At 44.3% G+C, this 26,029-nt stretch overlaps 1 protein-coding gene across 2 annotated transcripts in view; it reads left to right on the top strand.

The window, feature by feature from the left end:
• Positions 1–806: 806 nt before the first annotated feature.
• LOC149466294 (uncharacterized) overlaps positions 807–26,029 on the top strand; it is a 54,798-nt gene continuing 29,575 nt past the window's right edge. The window contains exons 1-8 of one of the 2 annotated variants that reach the window (XM_089672894.1): positions 807–902; positions 5,357–5,428; positions 7,853–7,960; positions 14,979–15,076; positions 18,654–18,759; positions 22,479–23,870; positions 25,143–25,234; positions 25,785–25,896. In XM_089672894.1, the coding sequence (XP_089529020.1) occupies positions 5,395–5,428; positions 7,853–7,960; positions 14,979–15,076; positions 18,654–18,759; positions 22,479–23,870; positions 25,143–25,234; positions 25,785–25,896 (1,942 nt within the window). In that variant the 5' untranslated portion in view covers positions 807–902; positions 5,357–5,394. Of the gene's footprint in view, positions 903–2,054; positions 2,341–5,356; positions 5,429–7,852; positions 7,961–14,978; positions 15,077–18,653; positions 18,760–22,478; positions 23,871–25,142; positions 25,235–25,784; positions 25,897–26,029 lie in introns of those variants that run through there. The other variant, XM_089672893.1, reaches the window with a different exon arrangement.

Raw genomic sequence — 26,029 nt, forward strand, 5'->3', positions numbered from 1 at the left:
ACAGAAAAAAGTAAGTAAAAAAAAATGTATATATATATATATATATATATATATATATATATATATATATATATATAGATATTGAAAAAAGTAAAAAAATATATATTTTTTTAAATTATCTGTCTTTTTTTGTATATTGTGCACAAAATTAAAAAAAACCTGCAGAGGCGATCAAATACCATTAAAAAAAACTATTTGTGGTTGAAAAAATTACATAAATTTCATTTGGGTGCAGCGTTGCACGTCTGCGCAATTCTCAAAGTAGCTGTATAGTAAACAAATGGCCTGGTCAGGAAGGGGTGGGGGGGGGGGTGTCAGTCTTTCGGTGGGTTAAAGTGTATTTTTTCTCCAAAAAAATTGCATTTGAAAAACCGCTATGCCAATACTGCGTGACATAAAAAAAAATTTATTCTATGGGGCCTCTGCTAAAAAAAATATATACATCATGTATGAGGGTTCTACTTCATTTTCAAGCAAAAAAAACCAAAAACAAAATACATTTTGAGAAGTGTCAGAATTGGCTCTGGCAGGAAAGTGGTTAATGATTATGTCTCCAGCTCACAAGGAGTCCCCACCTCCCCCTACACTCAGCTCTCTCCTCTCTATCGTCACTATTCACCCACTTCCGCCCTGTGGCTCTCTCTCCCGATGCGTTCCACGGAAGCTCAGCCGCTTCTTGGTTGCCATAGTGACGAGAAACTCAGCTCGAGCCGCCTGTTCTCAGTGTGAAGCTAGAGCCACCACTAGGGGGCGAAAGCGTGCTAGTGTAAGAGCAGGAAGCGTCCTCAAAACAGGAGGGGCGGCGGCCATTTTGTTGTGGATAAAAAAAAAGGGATGTTTCAGCTCGGGAATCCTCCTGGAAGGGGTGTGAAGCTGGAGAGTGTGTGCCCAGTGAGGAAAAGGTAATAATTTCATATGTATATATTTATTTTTTTATTATTCAATTTTATGAATGGCAACAAAAAGTCCAGCCAAAACAAGTAGGCATGATATTGTTCTGATGAGAGAACGGGGTCCCAGCACTGTGTGTGGCCTGGATGGGAGGGATTATGTCTCCTCCACCTATCCCCATCTTTCTGCAATTCCTCTGATGTGTAGATTGGATGGGGGGCACCGCAGGGGCCCGGGCTAATGGCGCCGGGGTCGTATTCTACGACTCGCGTCTCGTAGAACTGAATGGGGAATAGAAACGACGGCGGTTTCTGAATCGGCAGTCCAATGTTCTGTGAAGGGCGGTTCTGGGACCGTTCATGGACAGTCGGCGTGGCTTATAGACGGCCCATTCACCTAGATTTGTAGGTTCAGGAAAACGAGCAGCTTGGCTCCTGATGGCAGCGTTGAGAACTGGTCCTCCAGGACATGATATTTACCAGTACGGCCATCGGATGAAATGGATGGCGATTGGCAACGCAACAGAGGCTGGGGACCCGAGTCAAAAGTTGGGCGGTCTGGCCCTCCAGAATTGGGGGAGCCAACGTTTTGTAGAACTCTATGGGGTGCTTGTCATGTATGTAACTCTATTGGCCTGACTAGGTGGTGACCCCAGACCTTTCTTGGCCTTTACTTGCTAGGAGGAGTCTTCATGAACAAGGTTCAACTCGGGCCCCCAGCCTCCTGTGTGTTCCTCTTGGCCCTCCGCTTCATTGGGTAGCTGTACTGGTAAATACACGGCTCAAAAAAATGAAAGGAACTCTTTGTAATCAGAGTCTAGCACAGGGGTGGGCAAACTTTTTGACTTGAGGGCCGCAATGGGTTCATATATTGGACCCGGGGGCCGGACCAAGAGTAGATGAATGATGTGTATGTGTCATCCATAGTAAGTATAGTAATATTCCCCCATAGTAAGCATAGTAATTCATCCGCCATAGTAATTCATCCCCCATAGTAATTCATCCCCCCTATAGTAATTCATTCCCCATAGTAATTCATCCCCCATATAGTAATTCATCCCCCATATAGTAATTCATCCCCCCTATAGTAATTCATTCCCCATATTAATTCATCCCCCATATTAATTCATCCCTCATATTAATTCATCCCTCATATAGTATTTCATCCCCCACAGTACTATTCCCCCCCAAGTAGTAAGCCAAGTCCCCCCTGTGTCAATTCACTTACCTTTGCTCCGCGCGTTCCTCTCGCCGTGTTCCCGCGCCGTTCCGGTCTTCAGGGCGGACTGTGAGAGGAGCCTAGCTCCCCTCACGTTTGTCACGCTGCCCCGCCTACACACATCCTGACAGCCACATCCGCGGGCCGGATTAAAAGGTCCGCCGGGCCGTAGTTTGCCCATTGCTGGTCTAGCACCAAGTCCATGACACTCTGGGATATTGATCTGGTCAGGTAAGTCACAGAGGGGGTTGTTCATCAGTTTCAGCTGCTTTGGTGGTAATAAAATTAACAACAGGTGCACTAGATGGGCAACAATGAGACGACCCCCAAAACAGGGATGGTTTTACAGGTGGAGGCCACTGACATTTGTTTCCCTACTCATCTTTTCTGACTGTTTTTCATTAGTTTAGCATTTGGCTAGGGTCAGTGTCACTACTGGTAGCATGAGGCGATATCTGGACCCTACAGAGGTTGCACAGGCAGTCCAACTCCTCCAGTATGGCACATCAATACATGCCATTGCCAGAAGGTTTGCTGTGTCTCCCAGCACAGTCTCAAGAGCATGGAGGAGATTCCAGGAGACAGGCAGTTACTATAGGAGAGCTGGACAGGGTCGTAGAAGGTCGTTAACCCATCAGCAGGACCGGTACCTGGTCCTTTGTGCAAGGAGGAGCCCTGCCAGAGCCCTACAAAATGACCTCCAGCAGGCCACTGGTGTGAATGTCTCTGACCAAACAATCAGGAGCAGACTTCATGAGGGTGGCCTGAGGGCCCGACGTCTTCTAGTAGGCCCTGTGCTCACTGCCCGGCACCATAGAGTTGGATTGGGGTTTGCTATTGAACACCAGAATGGGTTTTACCTTCATGCATAGAATACAAGAAGGACAAAAATCTGGAGCACCTATGCGTTTTTTTTTCTGCAAAATGCACCACAGTCTACTTAACATGGTTTCCTATGGGACACCTTTACATCTATGCTGCTGCGTTTTTTGGAAAGGGTCAGGGACTTTTTTTCCTCTGCATTACATTGCATTTTTGCTGCTACAGACTTCAATGGAACCGCACCAAAAACCCAAAGCTTTTTGGCCAATAGCAAACTATTAAGTTGGACTTTACACACTCTGGCACTCAAGCCACATGAAAGTAGTGAAGGAACATGTTCAAGGTTGCTGTGACTTTAAAAAGGTTCTTGCACTACTGTCATGTGATTTTATACTCTCTGGCACTCAAGTCGCATCAAAGTAAAACAGGAACATTTACAAAGTTGCTGCGACTTTGAGATGGTTCCTGCACTACTTTCATGTGACTTTGAGATGGTTCCTGCACTACTTTCATGGACTTTGAGAGGGTTCTTGCACTACTTTCATGCGACTTTGAGAAGGTTCCTGCACTACTTTCATGTGGCTTTGAGAAGGTTCCTGCACTACTTTCATGCGACTTTGATGCGACTTTACGCCCCCTGGCACTCAAGTCGCATCAAAGAAGTAGTGCAGGAAAATGTTCAAAGTTTCTGCAACTTTTAAAAGGTTCCTGCACTACTGTGATGTGACTTTGAGTACCAAAGGGTATGGAGATTGCATCAAAGTCCCACAATTTTACAATTTTAATTTCATGTATTTTACATATTTAATTTACATCTCTACAGTTTTCAAGAATGGTAAACTGTAGTATGTTGTATAGGGGATACACATTTAGAGTAGCTGTTTAAAACATTATTTTATTATTTTATTATTTTTTCTATTTATATATATACAGTACACTCTGTGTATATATTTTTATTGGCATTTACATTTTATATAATATAAATAATTGTTTATATATGGATGTGTGTGTTCCCATACATACATCTATATGTATTATTGTACTTGTTATTTTTGAGGTATTGGATTGACACATTGATGTATACATATGATTGATTTGCATACCGCTCAGCCGTAGAGACATGTCACTATGTATCTCTCCGGGTGGACATAGCAGTAAAGTTACAAATGTAACTATTGGCATTAATATCGCTGTGCAAAGTGCCACCAATAACATGGCCGCTGCCATTAGATAGACAACAAAATGGCGCGGCTGGACTATTTAAACCGGCAATGGAAGAGTGACTAACCTATCACAACCCCCTGATGAAGCCACGTGACCAGTGGCGTAACGTGTAGGGGTGGGGCTGCGGTGTCACTCGGAGAGAGCCGGAGTGTTTCGACAGACGGCGGGTGCATGGCTAGACGGCTGGCGGATTACTTGAGCTGAGCAATTCATCCTATACCGCATATTGTTTATGTGAGTGTACCTGTTGGAAAGCAATAAAGCAGAAACCTTTCTACAAGGATAAAACACTATGTCTGGCAATTTTTTCCCCACATATGGAAAAATGCATATGGGCTAATTGAGGATAACGGATATCCACGTTTTCACAATCTGTAAAGGAGGAATTCCATCTAAGCAGGTTCCATAGGAGGTGAACCACAAGTGTGTATAGCCTAATTGCAGGCTAAGAAGGAGGTGAGCATACATCTTCACTAATTAAGGATTCAAAGAAAGTCACGGATTCACAATAAGTCACCAAATCAAGATTTAATCAAGCACAAAGTCACTGAATTTAAAGGACATTTATATCACTAATTAATTTGCAGATCATATATATATATGTTTTAAGTTATTTATATATTTTTTTGAATATTTACTAATCATGATGCATATTGATTTATTTATAGATATGTTATAGTACACATTATTTTATCACTTATTGTTTTTGGGGATACTATTTCCACATATATTAGTGGAAAATATACATGATTTTTTAGTAATATATATTTTTTATTTCTTGCACAATCACTGGACTATATATTTGTTTACCAAGGGTAAATAGAGTTATTTACATCACAGATATTTTCACTGGGAGCGCAACACAATATGAATTATAAAGTCGCACTCAGTACTTTTCAGTTGGGGAAAAAACACAAAATTCATCAAAATGACATGTTGAAAAACACAAAAACGCCCCCACTGGAAGAACCCATCAATCGCAACACTCATAGGTGTGAACCAGGCCTGAGAGCCAAAGAAGCTGCCGTTTTAGCCTCTGTTTGGTGATCAGTTATGACACCAGCCATTGGATGGTTTCACAAGCCAGCTGAGAGCGCAAGCAACTGTGACAGGCAGCATTGCCAACATGGCTGGGGAAACCATTAAATCAATGGATTTGGCTCTGCTTTAAAGTGGAACTAAGCCCTCCTCTCCTTTTCAGCCAAGGAAGCTGCCATCTTGGATCTCTACGAGGACGTCATGATGGAGAACCGGCCGCCCCTCACATCACCAGGTAAGAGGAGACTTTCATTTCTTGTATAGGAGAGAAGAATATTGAGGATCCAGCTGCCACAGTACATACCCTGCGATGGGGCGGCTCTTACAGGCACAGCGACGTACCTGGATGTTGCTTCCTGTTTCTGGATATAGTGAATGCGGGGTCCGGGGAGAGCAGATATAGTGAATGCAGGGTCCGGGGAGAGCGGATATAGTGAATGCAGGGTCCGGGGAGAGCAGATATAGTGAATGCAGGGTCCGGGGAGAGCGGATATAGTGAATGCAGGGTCGGGGGAGACCAGGTATTGTGAATGCGGGGTCCGGGGAGAGCAGATATAGTGAATGCAGGGTCTGGGGAGAGCGGATATAGTGAATGCAGGGTCCAGGGAGACCAGATATAGTGAATGCGGGGTCCGGGGAGAGCAGATATAGTGAATGCAGGGTCCGGGGAGAGCGGATATAGTGAATGCAGGGTCGGGGGAGACCAGGTATTGTGAATGCGGGGTCCGGGGAGAGCAGATATAGTGAATGCAGGGTCTGGGGAGAGCGGATATAGTGAATGCAGGGTCCAGGGAGACCAGATATAGTGAATGCGGGGTCCGGGGAGACCAGGTATAGTGAATGCGGGGTCCGGGGAGAGCAGATATAGTGAATGCAGGGTCCGGGGAGAGCAGATATAGTGAATGCAGGGTCTGGGGAGAGCGGATATAGTGAATGCAGGGTCCGGGGAGACCAGATATAGTGAATGTGGGGTCCGGGGAGACCAGGTATAGTGAATGCGGGGTCCGGGGAGAGCAGGTATAGTGAATGCAGGGTCCGGAGAGAGCGGATATAGTGAATGCAGGGTCCGGGGAGAGCGGATATAGTGAATGCAGGGTCCGGGGAGACCTGATATAGTGAATGCAGGGTCCGGGGAGACCTGATTTAGTGAATGCAGGGTCCGGGGAGACCGGATATAGTGAATGCAGGGTCCGAGGAGACCGGATATAGTGAATGCCGGGTCTGGGGAGAGCGGATATAGTGAATGCAGGGTGCGGGGAGAGCGGATATAGTGAATGCAGGGTGCGGGGAGAGCGGATATAATGAATGCAGGGTCCAGGGAGAGCGGATATAGTGAATGCAGGGTCAGGGAGAGCAGATATAATGAATGCAGTGTCCGGGGAGACCTGATATAGTGAATGCAGGGTACGGGGAGAGCAGATATAGTGAATGCAGGGTCCGGGGAGACCTGATATAGTGAATGCAGGGTCTGGGGAGACCTGATATAGTGAATGCAGGGTCCGGGGAGAGCGGATATAGTGAATGCAGGGTCCGGGGAGAGCGGATATAGTGAATGCAGGGTCCGGGGAGAGCGGATATAGTGAATGCAGGGTCCGGGGAGAGCGGATATAGTGAATGCAGGGACCGGGGAGAGCGGATATAGTGAATGCAGGGTCCGGGGAGAGCGGATATAGGGAATGCAGGGTCCGGGGAGAGCGGATATAGGGAATGCAGGGTCCGGGGAGAGCGGATATAGTGAATGCAGGGTCCGGGGAGAGCGGATATAGTGAATGCAGGATCCGGGGAGAGCGGATATAGTGAATGCAGGGTCCGGGGAGAGCGGATATAGTGAATGCAGGGTCCGGGGAGACCGGATATAGTGAATGCAGGGTCCGGGGAGACCGGATATAGTGAATGCAGGGTCTGGGGAGACCGGATAAAGTTATTGCAGAATCCAGGGAGACCCTGTTTTTCTTCAAAACACACTGTGACCATAGTAACATTGTACTACTCTGGGGAAGTGATCAGTGTTTTTTTTTTTTTTTTACACATTATGATTGCTTATAGCAAAGAATTCCTTTCATTTTGCTATTGGCCAGGCGGGAACGGGTTAACAGGCACACGTGAGAACGTCATATGGCGTCTACCTGGATCAATGAAAGTCCCGCTCAGCCATCATTTTGCTATTGGCCAGACGGGAATTGGTTAACGGGCACGCGTGAGGACATCATATGTTGTCCACCCAGATCAACAAATGTTACGGTCGGCCATCATTTTGCTATTGGCCAGGCGGGAACTGGTTAACGGGAAGGCATGAGGACATCATATGGTGCCCACCCGGTTCAACTAAAGTCCCACTCGGCCGTCATTTTGCTATTGGCCGGGCAGGACTCTCGTCAATCCGGGTGGGCGTCATATGATGTCCTCGTGCATGCCAGTGCTGTGGTGAGATCTGTCACCGGCTGTGTACCTCAGATACAGCCGATGACAGATCTGTATACCAGCCCGTTGTACGTACCATGTGATCTACTGTGACCAATTACCTAAAGGGGTGCAAGCGACTTTGCAAATTAGGAGTGATCTGTTCCCTGTTCTGTGTCTGTAACAGACAAGGCATAAAGAGCGGCTGCATGCTCCTCCCCACTTGTACAGGGGGCTTCACTCCTATCTTTATTCACAGACCCTGGAGACACCAGAGCCAATCAGAGAGAATTCAGAGCTGAGGAGGAGGAGGAAGAAGGACGTGTCAGGAGTAAAGAGGAGGAAGGTCCTATGATAATCAGCACAGGTGAGGAATAAACAATAGAATACATTCATAGGTTCTCCTTGTTCAGGAATGTTTTTCATTGGTTGTCTGGTTCCGTATGATTGTCCCGATGTGATTATTTTTTTGTGTGTGTAGAGGGAATAAACGAGTGAATAATTTCCTATTATTTAATGTAGCAGCCCAGTACTTTATAGACAGGTAGAGCCCATTCACAGTTGTGCGACTTGCCATGCGACTTTGGGGTCCAAAGTCATATGACAGGTCGCAGCACGCCATGTTTCCCAATGAGTTCCATTCATAGCCGTGCAACTTCAAATCCTTCCCGCACTACTTTGGCCTGACTTTCCTGCGACTCGAGGGCCATAGGCCTCCATGTAAACCCTCTAAAGTCGCATGAAAGTCGCGCCTGATGTTATACATGCGACTTGTGCGCACGACTTTGTACAGCATAAACCATGATCCTTGGTCAAAGCCAAAGTCGCATGTATCCAAAGTCTCAGTGTAAAGTCGCAATGAGAATCGATTTCGAAGTCGCACGGGTGTGAATGAAGCCTTAGGGAGCGATATTAAAGTATAACTAAAGGCAAAACTCTGTTTTTTGTTTTTTTTAGTTTTGGACAAAAAAAGGTTCCCCCTTCCCCCCTCTCTATTTGTTTCCCATTATCATTGATAGTGAACGTAAAAAAACATCCCAAATTTTGGGTTGTCCCCAGAACAGGAATAGAGGGGAAATCTTTCAATGGGGACACTAGTTCTGGTGACCTGGGGGGTCCCCAAGGAATTCCCTTTATTTGGAGGGATTTCCTCTCACTTCCTGTTTGGCTATGGGACAGGAAATGCAGGGAAATCTGCCCAATGGGACACAGATGGCAACACATAAACTGGCAGGGGTCCCTTAGGGCCGGTTCACACTATGGAAACACAGTCCCGATGCGTTTTGGATGCGTTTTTTGCATGCACGTTTTTGATGCATTTTTGGCGCGTTCCGGTACATTTTGTTATGCTTTTTTTATGTGTTCTGGTGCGTTTTTTATGCATTCCAGTTCATTTCTTCCTTTCTCTTCTTCAACTTAAATAGGGACATGTGCGTTCTGGTGCATTTTTGATGTGTTTTTTTAAGCATTCCAGTTCATTTCTTGCCCTCTCTTCTTCTTAAACAGGGACATGTGCGTTTTTGGAGCATTTTAGTGTGTTTCTGTGCGTTTTTAATGTGTTTTTTTTTAAGCATTCCAGTTCATTTCTTCCCTCTCTTCATTTTACACCTAAATAGGGACATGTGCGTTCCAGTGCGTTTTTTGTGCGTTTGTGTGTTCCGGTGCATTTTTGATGCTTTTTTTAATGCATTCCAGTTCATTTCTTCCCCTCTATTCTGACTCCAGTGCGGTTTTGGTGCATTTTAGTGTGTTCCAGTGCATCTTTGATGTATTTTTTATGCGTTCCGGTGTGTTTTTTATGTATTCCAGTTCATTTATTCCTTTATCCTCTTCAACTTAAATAGGGACATTGCGTTCCAGTGCGTTTTTGGTGCATTTTAGTGCGTTTCGGTGTGTTTTTTATGCATTCCAGTTTATTTCTTCCTTTCTCTTCAACTTAAATAGGGACATTGCATTCCAGTGTGTTTTTGGTTCGTTTTAGTGCTTTCCAGTGCGTTTTTTAATGCTTTTTTTATGCATTCCAGTTAATTTCTTCCCCTCTCTTCTTCAACTTACAGTCAGGTCCATAAATATTGGGACATTGACACAATTCTAACATTTTTGGCTCTATACACCACCACAATGGATTTGAAATGAAACAAACAAGATGTGCTTTAACTGCAGACTGTCAGCTTTAATTTGAGGGTATTTACATCCAAATCAGTTGTAGGAATTACAACAGTTTGCATATGTGCCTCCCACTTGTTAAGGGACCAAAAGTAATGGGACAGAATAATAATCATAAATCAAACTTTCACTTTTTAATACTTGGTTGCAAATCCTTTGCAGTCAATTACAGCCTGAAGTCTGAAACGCATAGACATCACCAGACGCTGGGTTTCATCCCTGGTGATGCTCTGCCAGGCCTCTACTGCAACTGTCTTCAGTTCCTGCTTGTTCTTGGGGCATTTTCCCTTCAGTTTTGTCTTCAGCAAGTGAAATGCATGCTCAATCGGATTCAGGTCAGGTGATTGACTTGGCCATTGCATAACATTCCACTTCTTTCCCTTAAAAAACTCTTTGGTTGCTTTTGCAGTCTGCTTTGGGTCATTGTCCATCTGCACTGTGAAGCGGCGTCCAATGAGTTGTGAAGCATTTGGCTGAATATGAGCAGATAATATTGCCCGAAACACTTCAGAATTCATCCTGCTGCTTTTGTCAGCAGTCACATCATCAATAAATACAAGAGAACCAGTTCCATTGGCAGCCATACATGCCCACGCCATGACACTACCACCACCATGCTTCACTGATGAGGTGGTATGCTTAGGATCATGAGCAGTTCCTTTCCTTCTCCATACTCTTCTCTTCCCATCACTCTGGTACAAGTTGATCTTGGTCTCATCTGTCCATAGAATGTTGTTCCAGAACTGTGAAGGCTTTTTTACATGTCGTTTGGCAAACTCTAGCCTAGATATACCTTTGTCCTTCACCAAGGCTTGCTCCTTTGGAACTTGTATCCGCATATTACCTGGTTGACTGACTGTCTTGATTCGCACCATGGCTTCAACTATAAGCTGATATTTCTATTGTGACGCGTTTCACATGTTGAAAGCCACCTACCCGCAAGAATATACTCCTTTTTTTCGTTTTACCATACCATAAGCCCTTCCCTCCCCACCTCCCCCCCCCCTTTTTTTCTCTCTCTCTCTCTCTTTCTCTCTTCCTTCTCCCTTTCTATATACTTACGTTATCACCAAGTTACTCTACTTACTAACTAACCCTCTTTTTACCTGATCTTTAGCTCTCGCCTGTGTTCTACTCTTATCTTCGTACCATAACCAATACAGAATGCTGTACCTCAAACAGACGTATTACGCTCCATAACACTTACACTTCCAATTCTTGGACACGTGAAATGAATCTAAGGCTTCCATAGATGCTGTTCATATTCGATATCACACACTTCACACTTCCCTGACAGAAAATCCTGCTCAACGGTCAAAAGACAATATACAGTATCTCCTAACTCATTTCTTATTTGTGGTACATTTCCTGGATTGTAATATTATGTTGACTAAATGTTTTACGTTATGTTTTGTATTGCCTGTTATGCTTTGACCCGTCTGCGACACGGGAGTCGCCATACAGTAATCTGTCCGATTTTGGATTCACGTCTGTATATGTATTGTTATGCCTGCTTTCTTCTAATAAAAATCTTTTTTGGAAAAAAAAAAAACTCTAATCTGGCCTTCCTGTTTTTGAGGCTCACCAATGGTTTACATCTTGTGGTGAACCCTCTGTATTCACTCTGGTGAAGTCTTCTCTTGATTGTTGACTTTGACACACATACACCTACCTCCTGGAGAGTGTTCTTGATCTGACAAACTGTTGTGAAGGGTGTTTTCTTCACCAGGAAAATAATTCTTTGGTCATCCACCACAGTTGTTTTCCGTGGTCTTCCGGGTCTTTTGGTGTTGCTGAGCTCACCGGTGCGTTCCTTCTTTTTAAGAATGTTCCAAACAGTTGTTTTGGCCACGCCTAATGTTTTTGCTATCTCTCTGATGGGTTTGTTTTGTTTTTTCAGCCTAATGATGGCTTGCTTCACTGATAGTGACAGCTCTTTGGATCTCATCTTGAGAGTTGACAGCAACAGATTCCAAATGCAAATAGCACACTTGAAATGAACTCTGGACCTTTTATCTGCTCATTGTAATTGGGATAATGAGGGAATAACACACACCTGGCCATGGAACAGCTGAGAAGCCAATTGTCCCATTACTTTTGGTCCCTTAACAAGTGGGAGGCACATATGCAAACTGTTGTAATTCCTACACCGTTCACCTGATTTGGATGTAAACACCCTCAAATTAAAGCTGACAGTCTACAGTTAAAACACATCTTGTTTTTTCATTTCAAATCCATTGTGGTGGTGTATAGAGCCAGAAATGTTAGAATTGTGTCGATGTCCCAATATTTATGGACCCAACTGTAACTAGTGCATTCCAGTGCGTTTTTGGTGCGTTTTAGTGCAGTTCCAGTGCATTTTTGATGCATTTTTTTATTCATTGCAGTTAATTTTTTCCCCTCTCTTCTGATTCAACTTAAATAGGAACATGTGCGTTTCGGTGCATTTTTGGTGCGTTTTACCGCGTTCCAGTACAGTTCTGTGCAGAAAAAAGCCTGTTCTACTTTTTTTTTTTTTTTTTTTGCATCCAGAATGCACTGGAACTGCAAGCACTGATGTGAACTATGACGCTGACCACCATATCACCTACTTTCTGTGCGTTTTTGAATATAGTTCTACTTTCATCTCTTCCTGTTTCTTTGTAGTTCACACCGCTGCGACTTCAGGTGCGACACGTGATTGAGAAATCGCACCTGAAGTCGCATCCCTAATGTATTTCTATGGCAACTGTCCTAATAGGTGCGATTTCAAGTAGCGCGACTTGAAAAATAGTTCCTGCGTTACTTTTTCATCGCTTCAGCGCGATTTAACTCTCATAGACTACAAGGTAAATGGCACCGAAATCGCACCCGTGTCTACATCGCCTCTACTTTGAGGTCGCGCTTTGAATGGCACCTCTTTGAAATCGCATTCGCTGTGAACCAGATATATGTACACCCGAGCAATCAATCTCCCCTAATTGTTTCCTTTAAACTGATGGAAGCGATTTGTTAGAACTCTTTAACCCCTCCCCCTTCCTGACCAGGCCATTTTTTTGGCGATATGACACCCCCCCCCCCCCTCCTCCTGACCAGGCCATTTTGTTTTGTGATACGCCTCCCTCCCTCCTGATCAGGCCATTTTTTTTTTGTGATACGGTGCTGTGTTACTTTAACTGACAATTGCGCGATCATGCAACGCTGCACCCAAATTAAATTTACGTCCTTTTTTCCCCACAAACAGAGCTTTCTTTTGGTGGTATTTGATCCCCTCTGTGTTTTTTTTTTTAATTTTTTTGCGCTATAAACAAAAAAAAAGACCGACAATTTTGAGAAAAAAACTATATTTTCGACTATTTGCTATTAAACATGTCCAGTAAATTTTTTTTTAAAAAATCACATTTTATCATAAATTTAGGGCAAATGTATTCTGCTAAAAAAAAAATCCCAATACGTGTAAATTATTTGATTTATGTGAAAGTTATAGCATTTACGAATGGCTGTATAGATACTGGGATTTTTTTTTTTTTTTACTAGTAATGGCAGTGATCAGCGACTTATAGAGGGACTGCGGGTGGCATTGTGACACTGGGGGGGGAACTGACTTGGTGTCACTGACATCCCCAGTGACACCAATACAATGATCAGTGCTAAAAAAAAGCACCGACCACTATACTAATGACACTGGGCAGGAAGAGGTTAACATCTGGGGGTCATCAAACGGTTAACTGTGTGTGTTTTACTAGGGAGACATGCTGTGCAGAGAGATACAAAGCAGCATGTCCTTGTTGGCAGGAGAGAGACCTGTGTTGTTTACATACAGACCTCTCCCCTGTCAGCTTTCCTGACGATCGCTGGGTGCTGGCAGGGAAACGCTGGCTGGGACTGGTGATTGACATCCCTAGCCGCCAATGGCGGCGCATTTATGGCAGCACACACACCTAACTGCCACTGACATCCCCAATGACACCAATACAGTGATGAGTGCTAAAAAAAAAGCACTGACACTGTACTAATGGCACTGGGCAGGAAGGGGTTAACATCTTGGGCAATCAAAGGGTTAACTGTGTGCTGGGTGTGTTTTACTAGGGAGACATACTGTGCAGAAAAATACAAAGCAGCATGTCCTTGCTGACAGGGGAGAGATCTGTGTTGTTTACACACAGGTCTCTCCTTGTCAGAGTTACTCAACGATCAACGGGTGCCGGTGGGGAATCTTCGCCTGGGACCCGATGATCAACATCTGTAGCCGCCAATGGTGGCACAGGTAGGGCAGTGCGGGTAGGGCAGCGCATGTGCCCCCTACCCACATATGCAAATCATGTTTATATACATGATTTTGCGCAGCCCTGCTGCCCTGTAGCAGTACTTCTACTATAGGGTGGTGGGAAAGCTGTTAAGTGAATTGAAATTGATGTTAATCCCGCCAGAAATACTGGAAGCCGCTAACTTTCTGTAATGAACTGTCAAGACAGTGCCCCCTGCTGTACAGAAATCCCTGCCTAGGTTACCTTCATGACCTACAGAACCCCCCCCAGCATGATATGGAGAGGGGGAGGCCATCCACAGTCCTGTGGAAGCTATCCAGGGGCTGTACAGCCACCGGATCACTTCTATCTCACAGCTGCAGAGTCAGGTTTTCTACAGAAACCCCCAGCGCTGGTACCGCGGTATGACATGTGTCTAGGGCAGTGAAAGGATTACCCTTGCTTCACACTTCTGTGGATTTCAGTGCGTTTTCCATTTTATAGCAAGGCACTACAGCCCAATAACATGGTTTCCTATGGATTTAGTTCACATTTTGTGCATTTTGAGCCGGTGGGTTCTTTTTTTTTTTTTTTTTTTTAAGTTTCAGAGACTTTTTTTTTCCTGCAGCAGATTGCGTTTTGTATTTATTAGACTTCAATGGACCCGCACCAAAAACGCCAAAAAGTGTTTGCCTTTTTCATGCGTTTCGGGTTTTGTTACATTTCTTTTTGCCACTGGGATAAGTATTGACTTTGATACGACTTTAGATGGATGCGTCTACGATGCGACTTTGAATGATCCAGTGGCTGTACAGCCCCTGGATTGCTTCCACAGGACCCCCAAAATGTGCTCCCAGTTCACTGATCTCTCCTAGCTAGAAATAATCCAGAAGCGATTTTGTCATTCTCCCTAGTTGGGGAAGAAGAAGCGCGGTCTGCCCTGTTTGCACATATCATTGCACCTACCAGACTGTATATGTGTGTTTCCTACAGATGGATCCAGTAATGGGAACCCACCAGAGAGATGTCCCTGTCCTCAGTATTCCCGGGACTCCACACAGGAACATCAGGAGATCCCTCAGGAGGATCAGGTAGATATCAGGTAGTGGTGAGACTTTGAGGGGGGTGAGGGGCACAGACAGGGGTGGGAAAATCACGGAGGTCCACTTTATTTTTTTAATTTTATTTTTGTTTTATTGTTTACCCTGTTCCTAACCAGTCCATTTCTTGCTATTCAGTGCTGCACAACTTTAACTGACAATTGCACGGTCATGCAACACTGAAAATTTATGTCACATATAATTTTTATTTTTTTTCCCCCACAAAAATAGAGCTTTCTTTTGGTGGTACTTGTTCACCACTGGGAGACCAGATATAGAGAATGCAGGATCCAGGAAGAGCGGATATAGTGAATGCGGGGTCTTTGGGGATCGGATATAGTGAATGCATGGTCCCGGGGAGAGCGGATATAGTGAATTCGGGGTCCAGGGAGAGCGGATATAGTGAATGCGGGGTCCAGGGAGACCGGATATAGTGAATGCGGGGTCCAGGGAGACCGGATATAGTGAATGCGGGGTCCGGGGAGACCGGATATAGTGAATGTGGGGTCTGGGGAGACCGGATATAGTGAATGCGTGGTCCATGGAGAGAGGATATAGTGAATGCAGGGTCCGGGGAGAGCGGATATAGAGAATGCAGGGTCCGGGGAGATCGGATATAGTGAATGCAGAGTCCGGGGAGATCGGATATAGTGAATGCAGAGTCCGAGGAGATCGGATATAGTGAATGCAGAGTCCGAGGAGATCGGATATAGTGAATGCAGAGTCCGAGGAGATCGGATATAGTGAATGCAGAGTCCGAGGAGATCGGATATAGTGAATGCAGAGTCCGAGGAGATCGGATATAGTGAATGCAGAGTCCGAGGAGATCGGATATAGTGAATGCAGAGTCCGAGGAGATCGGATATAGTGAATGCAGGGTCCGAGGAGATCGGATATAGTGAATGCAGGGTCCGGGGAGAGTGGATATAGTGAATGCAGGGTCCGGGGAGAGTGGATATAGTGAATGCAGGGTCCGGGGAGAGTGGATATAGTGAATGCAGGGTCCGGGGAGAGTGGATATAGTGAATGCAGGGTCCGGGGAGAGTGGATATAGTGAATGCAGGGTCCGGGGAGAGTGGATATAGTGAATGCAGGGTCCGGGGAGAGCGGATATAGTGAATGCGGGGTCCGGGGCTTAGTAACACTTTAACTGCGTACCTAACAAGTGTAATGTGTGCTGCTTATACTCACAGATCTGGCTGTTTTTTCTTCCTGCTTGTTAGATCACTGTTCTGTGTACACAGATTTCTGTGTGTTTGTAAACACAGAACTCAGTGCTGTGATTGCACACAGACCATCAGGACGTTTCAGCCAAAATCATTGGCTAAAACCTGCTGACAAACTCGTGCTGTGTCCAATCACAGCACAGGTCAGTGGAGGGTGCACGCTCGCGCACCCTAATCCCGGAAGGAAGCCAGCTATGTACATGTGCACCACAAACCAGGAAGGAAACTGGCAACATTCACATGTGCACAAAACCCAGAAGAAAGCTGGCAACGTACACAAGCGTCCCAAACCTGGAAAGAAGCTGGCAACGTATACGCACACCCTGAACTTGGAATAAAGACGGCAACATACACGTGTGTCCCAAACCCAGAAAAAAGCCAGCAACGTACACACGCACCCCGAACCTGGAAGAAAGCTAGCAACGTACATGCGCACCCCAAACCCAGAAGGAAGCTGGAAACGTACACGCATGCCCCAAACCCAGAGGGAAGCCAAAAACGTACACGCATGCCCCAAACCCGGAAGAAAGCCGACAATGTACACTCGCATCCCAAACCCAAAAGAAAGCCGTAAACGCACACACACATCCCAAACCCGGAAGAAAGCCAGCAATGTACATGTGTGTACCAAACCCAGGAGAAAGAGGGCAATGTAAATGCCGTGTGCCCCAAACCCAAAAGAAAGAGAGCAATGTAAACGTGCACCCCAAACCCGGAAAAAAGCCTAGAATGTACATGTGCGCCCCAAACCCGGAAGGAAGCCAGAAACGTACATGCACGCCCCAAACCCGGAAGAAAGCCAGAAATGTACACGCACATCTCCAACCCGGAAGAAAGCCGGAAATGTACATGCACATCCCAAACCCGAAAGAAAGCCGGAAACGCGCACACACACATCCCAAATCCGGAAGAAAGCTGGCAAAGTACACGTGTGTACCAAACCCAGAAGAAAGAGGGCAATGTAAACGAGCGCCCCAAACCCAAAAGAAAGAGGGCAACGTAAACGTGTACCCCAAACCTGGAAAAAAGCTTAGAATGTACACGTGTGCCCCGAACATGGAAGAAAGCCGGCAACGTACATGCACGCCTCAAACCCGAAAGCAAGCTGGCAATGTACACGCATACCCCAAACCCGGAAGAAAGCCGGCAATGTACACTCGCATCCCAAACCGAAAGAAAGCCGGAAACGCACACACACATCCCAAATCCGGAAGAAAGCCGGAAACGCACACACACATCCCAAATCCGGAAGAAAGCCGGCAAAGTACACGTGTGTACCAAACCCAGAAGAAAGAGGGCCATGTAAACAAACGCCCCAAACCCAGAAGACAGCCTAGAACGTACACGTGCGCCCCGAACCTGGAAGAAAGCCGGCAACGTACATGTATGCCCCAAGAAAGCTGGCAGCATACATATACGTTGCCATGCCTGCAACTACTGTGAGCAGGTCGTCAAGTGGCTAAGTTCTGAACTTGCAGATATTTAGGACTGTTCTAGCATACAAGACCTCAACCAGGGGGGGAATGACAACTCATGGGGCCCCCGGGCAATAGGGGATCATGGGGCCCCTATGTCCTTGCCCAAACTCAATAAAGCCTATGAAAAAGGTACCAGGGGTATCTCATGGTGCCCCCTACTGACCCGGGGCCCTCGGGCAGTGCCCAAATTTTCCAAATGGTCAGTCCTCCCCTGACCTCAACTATTACACAATCACCTTCTTGATAAGTTGCATTGTGTTGTATTATATGTTGTATCGTGTGTTGTATCATATGTTGTATTATGTGTTGTATCATATGTTGTATTATGTGTTGTGTTATGTGTTGTATCATGTGTTGCGTTATGTGTTGTATCGTGTGTTGTATTATGTGTTGCATTATGTGTTGTATTATATGTTATATTATATGTTTTATCATGTGTTGTATCCTGTGTTGTATTATATGTTGTATTATGTGTTGTATTTTATGCTGTATCATGTGTTGTATCATATGTTGTATTATGTGTTGCGTTATGTGTTGTATCATGTGCTGCATCACATGTTGCATCATGTGTTGTATCATGTGTTGTATCCTGTGTTGTATTATGTGTCGTATTATGTGTTGTATTATGTGTCGTATTGTATGTTGTATCATTTGTTGCATTATGTGTTGTATCATGTGTTGTATTATACGTTGTATTATACGTTGTATTAAGTGTTTTATCATGTGTTGTATTATATGTTGCATTATGTGTTTTATTATATGTTGTATCATGTGTTGTATTATATGTTGCATTATGTGTTATATTATACTGTATGTTGTATTATGTGTGGTATTATATGTTGTTTTTCATGTTTTATTATGCAGGAGGAAAATATAATGAATGAAAAACCTGAAGTTGAAAAGGAAGTAGAACAACATGTGAGAGGTGATCCATATAAGGAGGAGAAAAGTTCTCTAGAAATCAGCACAGGTAAGGAACAAAAAAAAGTGCGTGTAAGCACCCATTAAGCAGTATAGAGAGTATACATTTATAGAAAAATAAAAAAACATTCTACGAATGGCAATCCCCACCTTAGCCACAGAAGATTTCCCCCCCTTCCTGTCCAGGCTCTTTTTTGCTACACAACGCTGCGTTACTTTGACAATTGCGCGGTCATGCAACGCTGCACCCAAATGAAATTTGTATTATTTTTTTCCACGAAAATCGAGCTTTATTTAGGTGGTATTTGATCACCACTGGGTTTTCTTTAACAAAAAAGAACTAAATTAAAAAAATAGATATATATTTTTCACTTTCTGCTATAAAACATCCAATAAAAAAAATTTAAAAAATCAAATTTCTTCATATTTTAGGCCAAAATGTTTTCTGTTTACATATTTTTGGTAAAAAAAAATCCCAATAAGTGTCTATTGATTGGATTGTGCAAAAGTTATAGCGTCTACAAACTATGGGATATATACTGGAATTTTGTGGGAACCATTGACACTGATACTGTGATCAGTGCTAAAACTATACACTGTCACTGTACTAATGACACTGGCAGGAAAGGGGTTAAACATCTAGGGTGATCAAAGGGTTAGCTGTGTGCCTAGCTATGTGTTTTGTGTACGCAGTAAGGTGCTTTTACTAGGCAATCTGCTAGATTTTATTCCCTGAAAATCTAGCAGATTGCCGCTGACAGGATTCAGCTCTGCCTTGTTTACATAGGCAGAGCTGTGTCCTGTCACTCTCCAACGATCAACAGGTGCCAGAGCTCATCCATTGGCCAGCACCTATTGATCGGCTTCTGCTGTGTCCAATCACAGCAGAAGTGGTGCTCCGGCGGCACCTGCACCATTGTCCTGGTGCAATATATTACCGTACCCTGCGTCACACTTCGAAGAAGGTTCATTCAACATGAATGACACCGCAACACACTAATGCACGCATGGTGCTTTAATATGCATTGCGTTACCCTGAACAATCTCACAATCCATGAGGGTGAAGCTAGCCTATGAATGGAAAGCGTGCCCGCCCACCCACTCCAGAGCTGCAACCAACCATGGTTACTAGAAAGCAGCTGTAGCGGAAGAAAGGTTCCTTCCCAGGGCTTCAAGAAAAGACAGCAAGCCGGGGCAGGGGTTGTAGCGATTGCCCCTTCCTCAGGCAGGTAGCAAATGGTGAACACAGGTGGCAGGGTGATGGTGGGAGGTGGACTTCCCTAATTGCAATGGTCACCATAATGTTCCCAAGCAAAGGTGCTGATTTAGATCCAGCTGGAGGGATAGTCGACATAGAATCCTCCCCTTTTTACCAAGTAATAGGGACACACTGGACTACCGAGCCCAAGTCTCAGAGCTACTGTCAGGGCTCCCAGGTGTGACCAGAGGTGTGTGACTGACGCAGGGAAACGCAGACCTCAGATTATAAACAATATAATTTATTAACACTAACAATACAAACATAAACGCAGTGCAATACTAAACATAATACAGTGCAAACAAACCAAACCAACCACCCACAGATAACAGTACATACAAGCAAGCAATAGTGGTGAGACCCTCCTGCGCTCCAAATAATGTGTTTAAACAATTAAAACAAATTAAATATATGAACCCCAAACAGCTGCTAGCATTAAATCATATACCAGTGATCAAGTGAATATAAACCATATAAATGCTGCGCTACATTCAAACTTATTAAGTGAATGTGGAATCCAATGACACAAATCCAATATAGTGACAATAATAATGAAATAAATAATACGTGCTTACTGATAAAAAAATTATCAAATAAAATAAAACACCCAAAAAGATGAAAAAAACACAAACTTAAATCTATACGCATGTGCATGAAAATACACATACATATAATTACATCACACGTGCAAATGTGAAGTGAAATAATGGTTACTTATTAAACGCAAACAAAAAGTCCAATATAAAAATGTTGAAGGTGAACAAAACTGTAAACGGTGTTTCCAATAATACTGTAAAGTGACCACAGGTGAAAACAAATCGTGCAGATATCTGGGTGTAGATAGAGCTTATGAATCCAACCACCTTCTGGATTAGCCTCTCACCTCATCACTTCGACCCTTGCGGATCAAAGAGCAATAATGGATCCCTCTCACAGATCCTCCAGGTACCACAGCACTCCAGAAACGCTTTTCAGGATTTAATATTCCCACTCAAGCTCTTCTCCAGGTATAGGTGAAATATCAATCTCTCAGAACAAAACAGAGGAATCCTCCCATAGTGTAGTATATTTATTATACCATAGGAACATAGGAACATAAAACTTTTTGGTAAAAATTCCACTTACATAGCAGCCAGTCCACATGAGACCCTCATGCTCTCAGATGAGGATATATCTGTGTTTGTTGGGTGTACAGCTGAATAACAGGTGTACCAAGATGGCCGCCACGCCGGAAATACGTCACCGCGCTTACGCCGACGCGTTACGTCACAATAACACGTGACTTCATCAGGGCTGTGGTACCTGGAGGATCTGTGAGAGGGATCCATTATTGCTCTTTGATCCGCAAGGGTCGAAGTGATGAGGTGAGAGGCTAATCCAGAAGGTGGTTGGATTCATAAGCTCTATCTACACCCAGATACCTGCACGATTTGTTTTCACCTGTGGTCACTTTACAGTATTATTGGAAACACTGTTTACAGTTTTGTTCACCTTCAACATTTTTATATTGGACTTTTTGTTTGCGTTTAATAAGTAACCATTATTTCACTTCACATTTGCACGTGTGATGTAATTATATGTATGTGTATTTTCATGCACATGCGTATAGATTTAAGTTTGTGTTTTTTTCATCTTTTTGGGTGTTTTATTTTATTTGATAATTTTGTTATCAGTAAGCACGTATTATTTATTTCATTATTATTGTCACTATATTGGATTTGTGTCATTGGATTCCACATTCACTTAATAAGTTTGAATGTAGCGCAGCATTTATATGGTTTACATACAAGCAAGCGTCGTCAGGCAGGCCGGGTCAATATCAATTGGGCAGGTAGGTACAGGGGGAGCAAGCGGAGATTGGTCGGGGTCACAGGCCAGGTTCAGCAGGTAGCTAGCAGCGTAGTACAGAGGGTCAGGCAGAGGGATGGTCAGGGTCACAAGCCAGGGATCAGAACAGGTAGCAGGCAGCGTAGTACAGAGGGTCAGGCAGAGGGATGGTCAGACAAGCCAGGGATCAGAACAGGTAGCAGAGAATCAGACAGGAACAGAGAGCAGGAACAGGATACAGGGCCCAAGAGAAACACAACACCAAGGCAGAGTCTGCAAGTCTGGCCATCCCTTAAATACCCCAGCATAATCAGTTCCAGGTGTTAGCTGGCTGCAAAGTTGAGTCTCTGATTGCTGGGAGCATCCGCTGGCCAGCCCTGGTACTGCAGATCAAAAGGCAGGTGAGTCCCACCATTGCTGGCTAGTCCATTCCTGACAGCTACCCACCCAGAAGTGGCTTCATACTTGGTGCAGGATGACATCTCTCTGACGGGACACTGATCAGAACAAAGGCTTTAAGATTAATATTGCAGCAAAAGCTAGATTTGTTACTGTACTTTGTAATGGGCTGTTTTTATCTCCTTTTTTTTTTTGGCTTGAGTCCTGCTTTGAGGTGTTTCCTTCTGTTAAAAACAAGCATTCGTTTTTAAATATTCTGATTTACCTTTGTTCATTTCCTCTAGATGAAGGGCAGAACAGGAAAAGGTGGGGCAAATGTCACATTAACGCTTTCGAACGAGAAAAAGAAAATGGTGACATTCCAGCTGAGGTTTCAGAAGAAAACCGACCCGTTACCCCCAACCTCCATCATACGGCAGATCCATCATTTGATCCCTCAACACATGCGGGGAATTTTCCTGAGCACTCACCTCCCATCACTCATCACACAGATCATAGAGAGGATGGAGCCTTCTTGTGTTCTGAATGTGGCAGATGTTTTACCCAGAGGGAGGATCTCACCTCCCACCAGAGAAGCCACAAGAAGGAGAAGCCATATTCATTTGCTGAGTGTGGTGAACATTTTACCCAGAGAGAGGACCTCACCTCCCACCAGAGAAGCCACATAAGGGCAATGCCATATTCATGTGCTGAGTGTGGTAAACATTTTACCGAGAGGGAGGACCTCATCTCCCACCAGGGAAGCCACATAAGGGAGAAGCCATATTCATGTACTGAGTGTGGTAAACATTTTACTGAGAGGGAGGACCTCACCTCTCACCAGATAAGTCACAAGAAGGAGAAGCCATATTCATGTTCCAATTGTGGGAAAAGTTTTTGTATGAAGAAAAAACTGGATAGACATCAGAAAACTCATTTGGCTCAGAAGCCGCATTCATGTTCTCAATGCGATAAAAGTTTCTCTGAACGGTGGGAACTGGTCAAGCACCAGACAACTCACCTGGAAAAGAAATCATTTTCATGTCCATTATGTGGCCAATCTTTCTTCCAGAGAGAATATCTTCTCTCACATCAGATGGCTCACACAGGAGAGAAACCATACTCGTGTTCTGAATGTGGGAAACGCTATGTGGACAGGTCACGCCTTAATAAGCACCAGATAATTCACTCGGGAGAGAAGCCATATTCATGTCCAGAATGCGGGAAATGTTTTTTTAACAAGTCAGGTTTCAATTACCATCAGAAGACTCACACAGGGGTCAAGCCCTATTCATGCTGGGATTGTGGGAAGTGTTTTTACCAAAAATCCAAGCTTGTTTTACATCAGCGATCTCACACGGGGGAGAAGCCGTATTCGTGTCCTGAATGTGGGAAATGCTTTTCCCTCCGAGGACAGCTTATCGCCCATCAAAAGACTCACACTGGGGAAAAGCCTTTTTCGTGTTTGGAATGCGGGAAGTGTTTTTACCAAAATGCCAAACTTGTTTTACACCGGAGAACCCACACCGGGGAGAAGCCGTATTCTTGTTCTGAGTGCGGGAGACGTTTTTCAGAGAAGTCTGCTCTTACCAAACACGGACGAGTCCACACGGGGGAGAAGCCATTTTCGTGTTCTGAATGTGGGATGAGTTTTGCTCGAAAAAGGAGTCTAGTCAAACACACGGGTCTTCACGAAGGTGAGGAGATGTTTGGAATGTGGTCAGTGGTTTTTATTCAGAGATAAAAGCTTGACAGTAGTACAGTTTTTTTTTTCTTTTTGGTTTTGGATGGAGTGAAGAGCTCTGCTTTGTTTTAAAGAAGAAGTCTCATTTTCATTTTTATGCATTCTGCTCCCCAGGTGAGTATGTGTTCCAACTTCTTAGGAGCAGTCTAAGCCTAGCTGTGTGGTCAGACAGGACACTCCTCCTCCCTCCATGACCGTCCGAAAATGCAGGAGATTACTTTTTTGCAGATGGCAAGTACCAAGCTCCTGTCCACTTGCCTCAGACAATTCAGCTGACAAGCCCCCTTCCCCCGGCATTCTTTGTGAGGTGTTTGTCTCGGGCAAGTCCTTCAAGATGGAGAAAATTACCATCTGTCAAAGCAGCCATCTTTTTTCTATCTGTGTGGTCGGACGGCTATGTGGGGAAGGGGGGCACCCTTTTGACAACTAAGCTTAGACAACACATAGGAAAAAGACAGTACTCAGAGGAATCGGTAGTGGGGGGGTACTTGAGCACAAGTATCGATACTCCTTGCCGATAAAAAATAAAACGATAATGGTGCAACCCTAGTGAAAGGATTAGGGAAGAGAGTGCAAAGCCATAAATGTTGGTCCAGTGCAGTTTTGTTGCATTTGGTAGAAAATGCCAACCTATTTTGGGCTTCCAAGAAGCCTCCTTCATCAGGGCTATAATATATACTGTACATCACAAAGAACAGTCAATATATATACACTCAACGGCAACTGTATTAGGTCCACCTTGCTAGTACTGGGTTGGACCCCCTTTGGCCTTCAGGACGGCCTTCATTCTTTGTAGTATAGATCCAACAAGGTAATGGAAACAATTTCTCAGAGATTTTGGTCCATATTGATATGAGTTACTGTTGCCTTTCTATTATCTGGAACCAGTCTGCCCATTCTCCTCCAACATCAACAAGGCATTTTCCTCCACCCAACTGCCGGTCACTGGATATTTTCTATTTTTCGGACCATTCTCTGTAAACCCAAGAGATTGTTGTATGTGAAAATCCCAGTAGATCAGCAGTTTTTGAAATACTCAGACCAGCCCTTCTGGCACCAACAACCATGCCATGTTCAAAGCCACCCAAATCCCCTTTCTTCCCCTTGAGAGATACTCTTCATATCCCAATCTGCTGCTTTACCATTTCATTCATTGCCTCCTATTGCGTCATAATGTGAATGTATGTCTTATAGTGACATTGTATATATGTCAATTTATTTGAAGGTGGACCTAATAAACGAAACCCACCAGAGAGACATCCACTGAGTTCTGGGAGGTCCACACAGGAAGTTCACCAGATCCCTCAAGGTCATCAGGTAAATGTAACAGTGGGTCTTAAAGTACATCTAAAGCCCCAATTTTTTTTTAATTTTTGATAGTAGGCCATACATGGGTAAAAACTTGGAGATGTGAACCTGTCCCATAGGAAATCATGTCAACCATGACTGTACTGCGTTTCTGCAAACGTGGCAGAAAAAACGCTTAGATGTGAACCTAGGGTTAGGGATTTTTAAATTGAATGAAAGGGATAAAAGTGATCCAGATGTTCCAAGGGGAGGTCAATTGTACAAACCTACCACATAACAAAGGGGTGTCAAACTGGTGGCCCTCCAGCTGTTGCGAAACTACAAGTCCCATCATGCCTCTGCCTTTGGGAGTCATGCTTGTAACTGTCAATCTTGCAATGCCTCATGGGACTTGTAGTTTGGCAACAACTGGAGGGCCGCCAGTTTGACACCCGTGAGTCCATCCATTCTAGGTGTCCATCTTGAGCGGTGAACACGCGGAACGATGAGATTGTTCCACAAGACTGTGATTATTTTGAAATCTCCGGATTTATCTTTTGTATTGTTTTGTGTTGTGTAGGGTAAAAATAGGACTGTTGTTAAAATGGAAATGAAAGAGGAAGCAGAAGAGCCGTATGTGAGGGGAGATGAGCGGTTTAAGGAGGAGGAAATCCCTCCAGACATCAGCACAGGTGAGTATGCATGTAATAGTTCCTTCCATCTAAGATCTGCCTGCATTGCATAGTGAAGCACAGAGATCGAGTGGTGACATCACTGAGGTTTAAAACAGAGTGCAGGTTTTACTGACACATATTTTAGCATGTA

This window comes from Staurois parvus, unplaced genomic scaffold (assembly GCF_062004578.1).
Source record: "Staurois parvus isolate SC_StPar_1 unplaced genomic scaffold, SC_StPar_1.0 ptg000132l, whole genome shotgun sequence".
NCBI lineage: Eukaryota > Metazoa > Chordata > Amphibia > Anura > Ranidae > Staurois > Staurois parvus.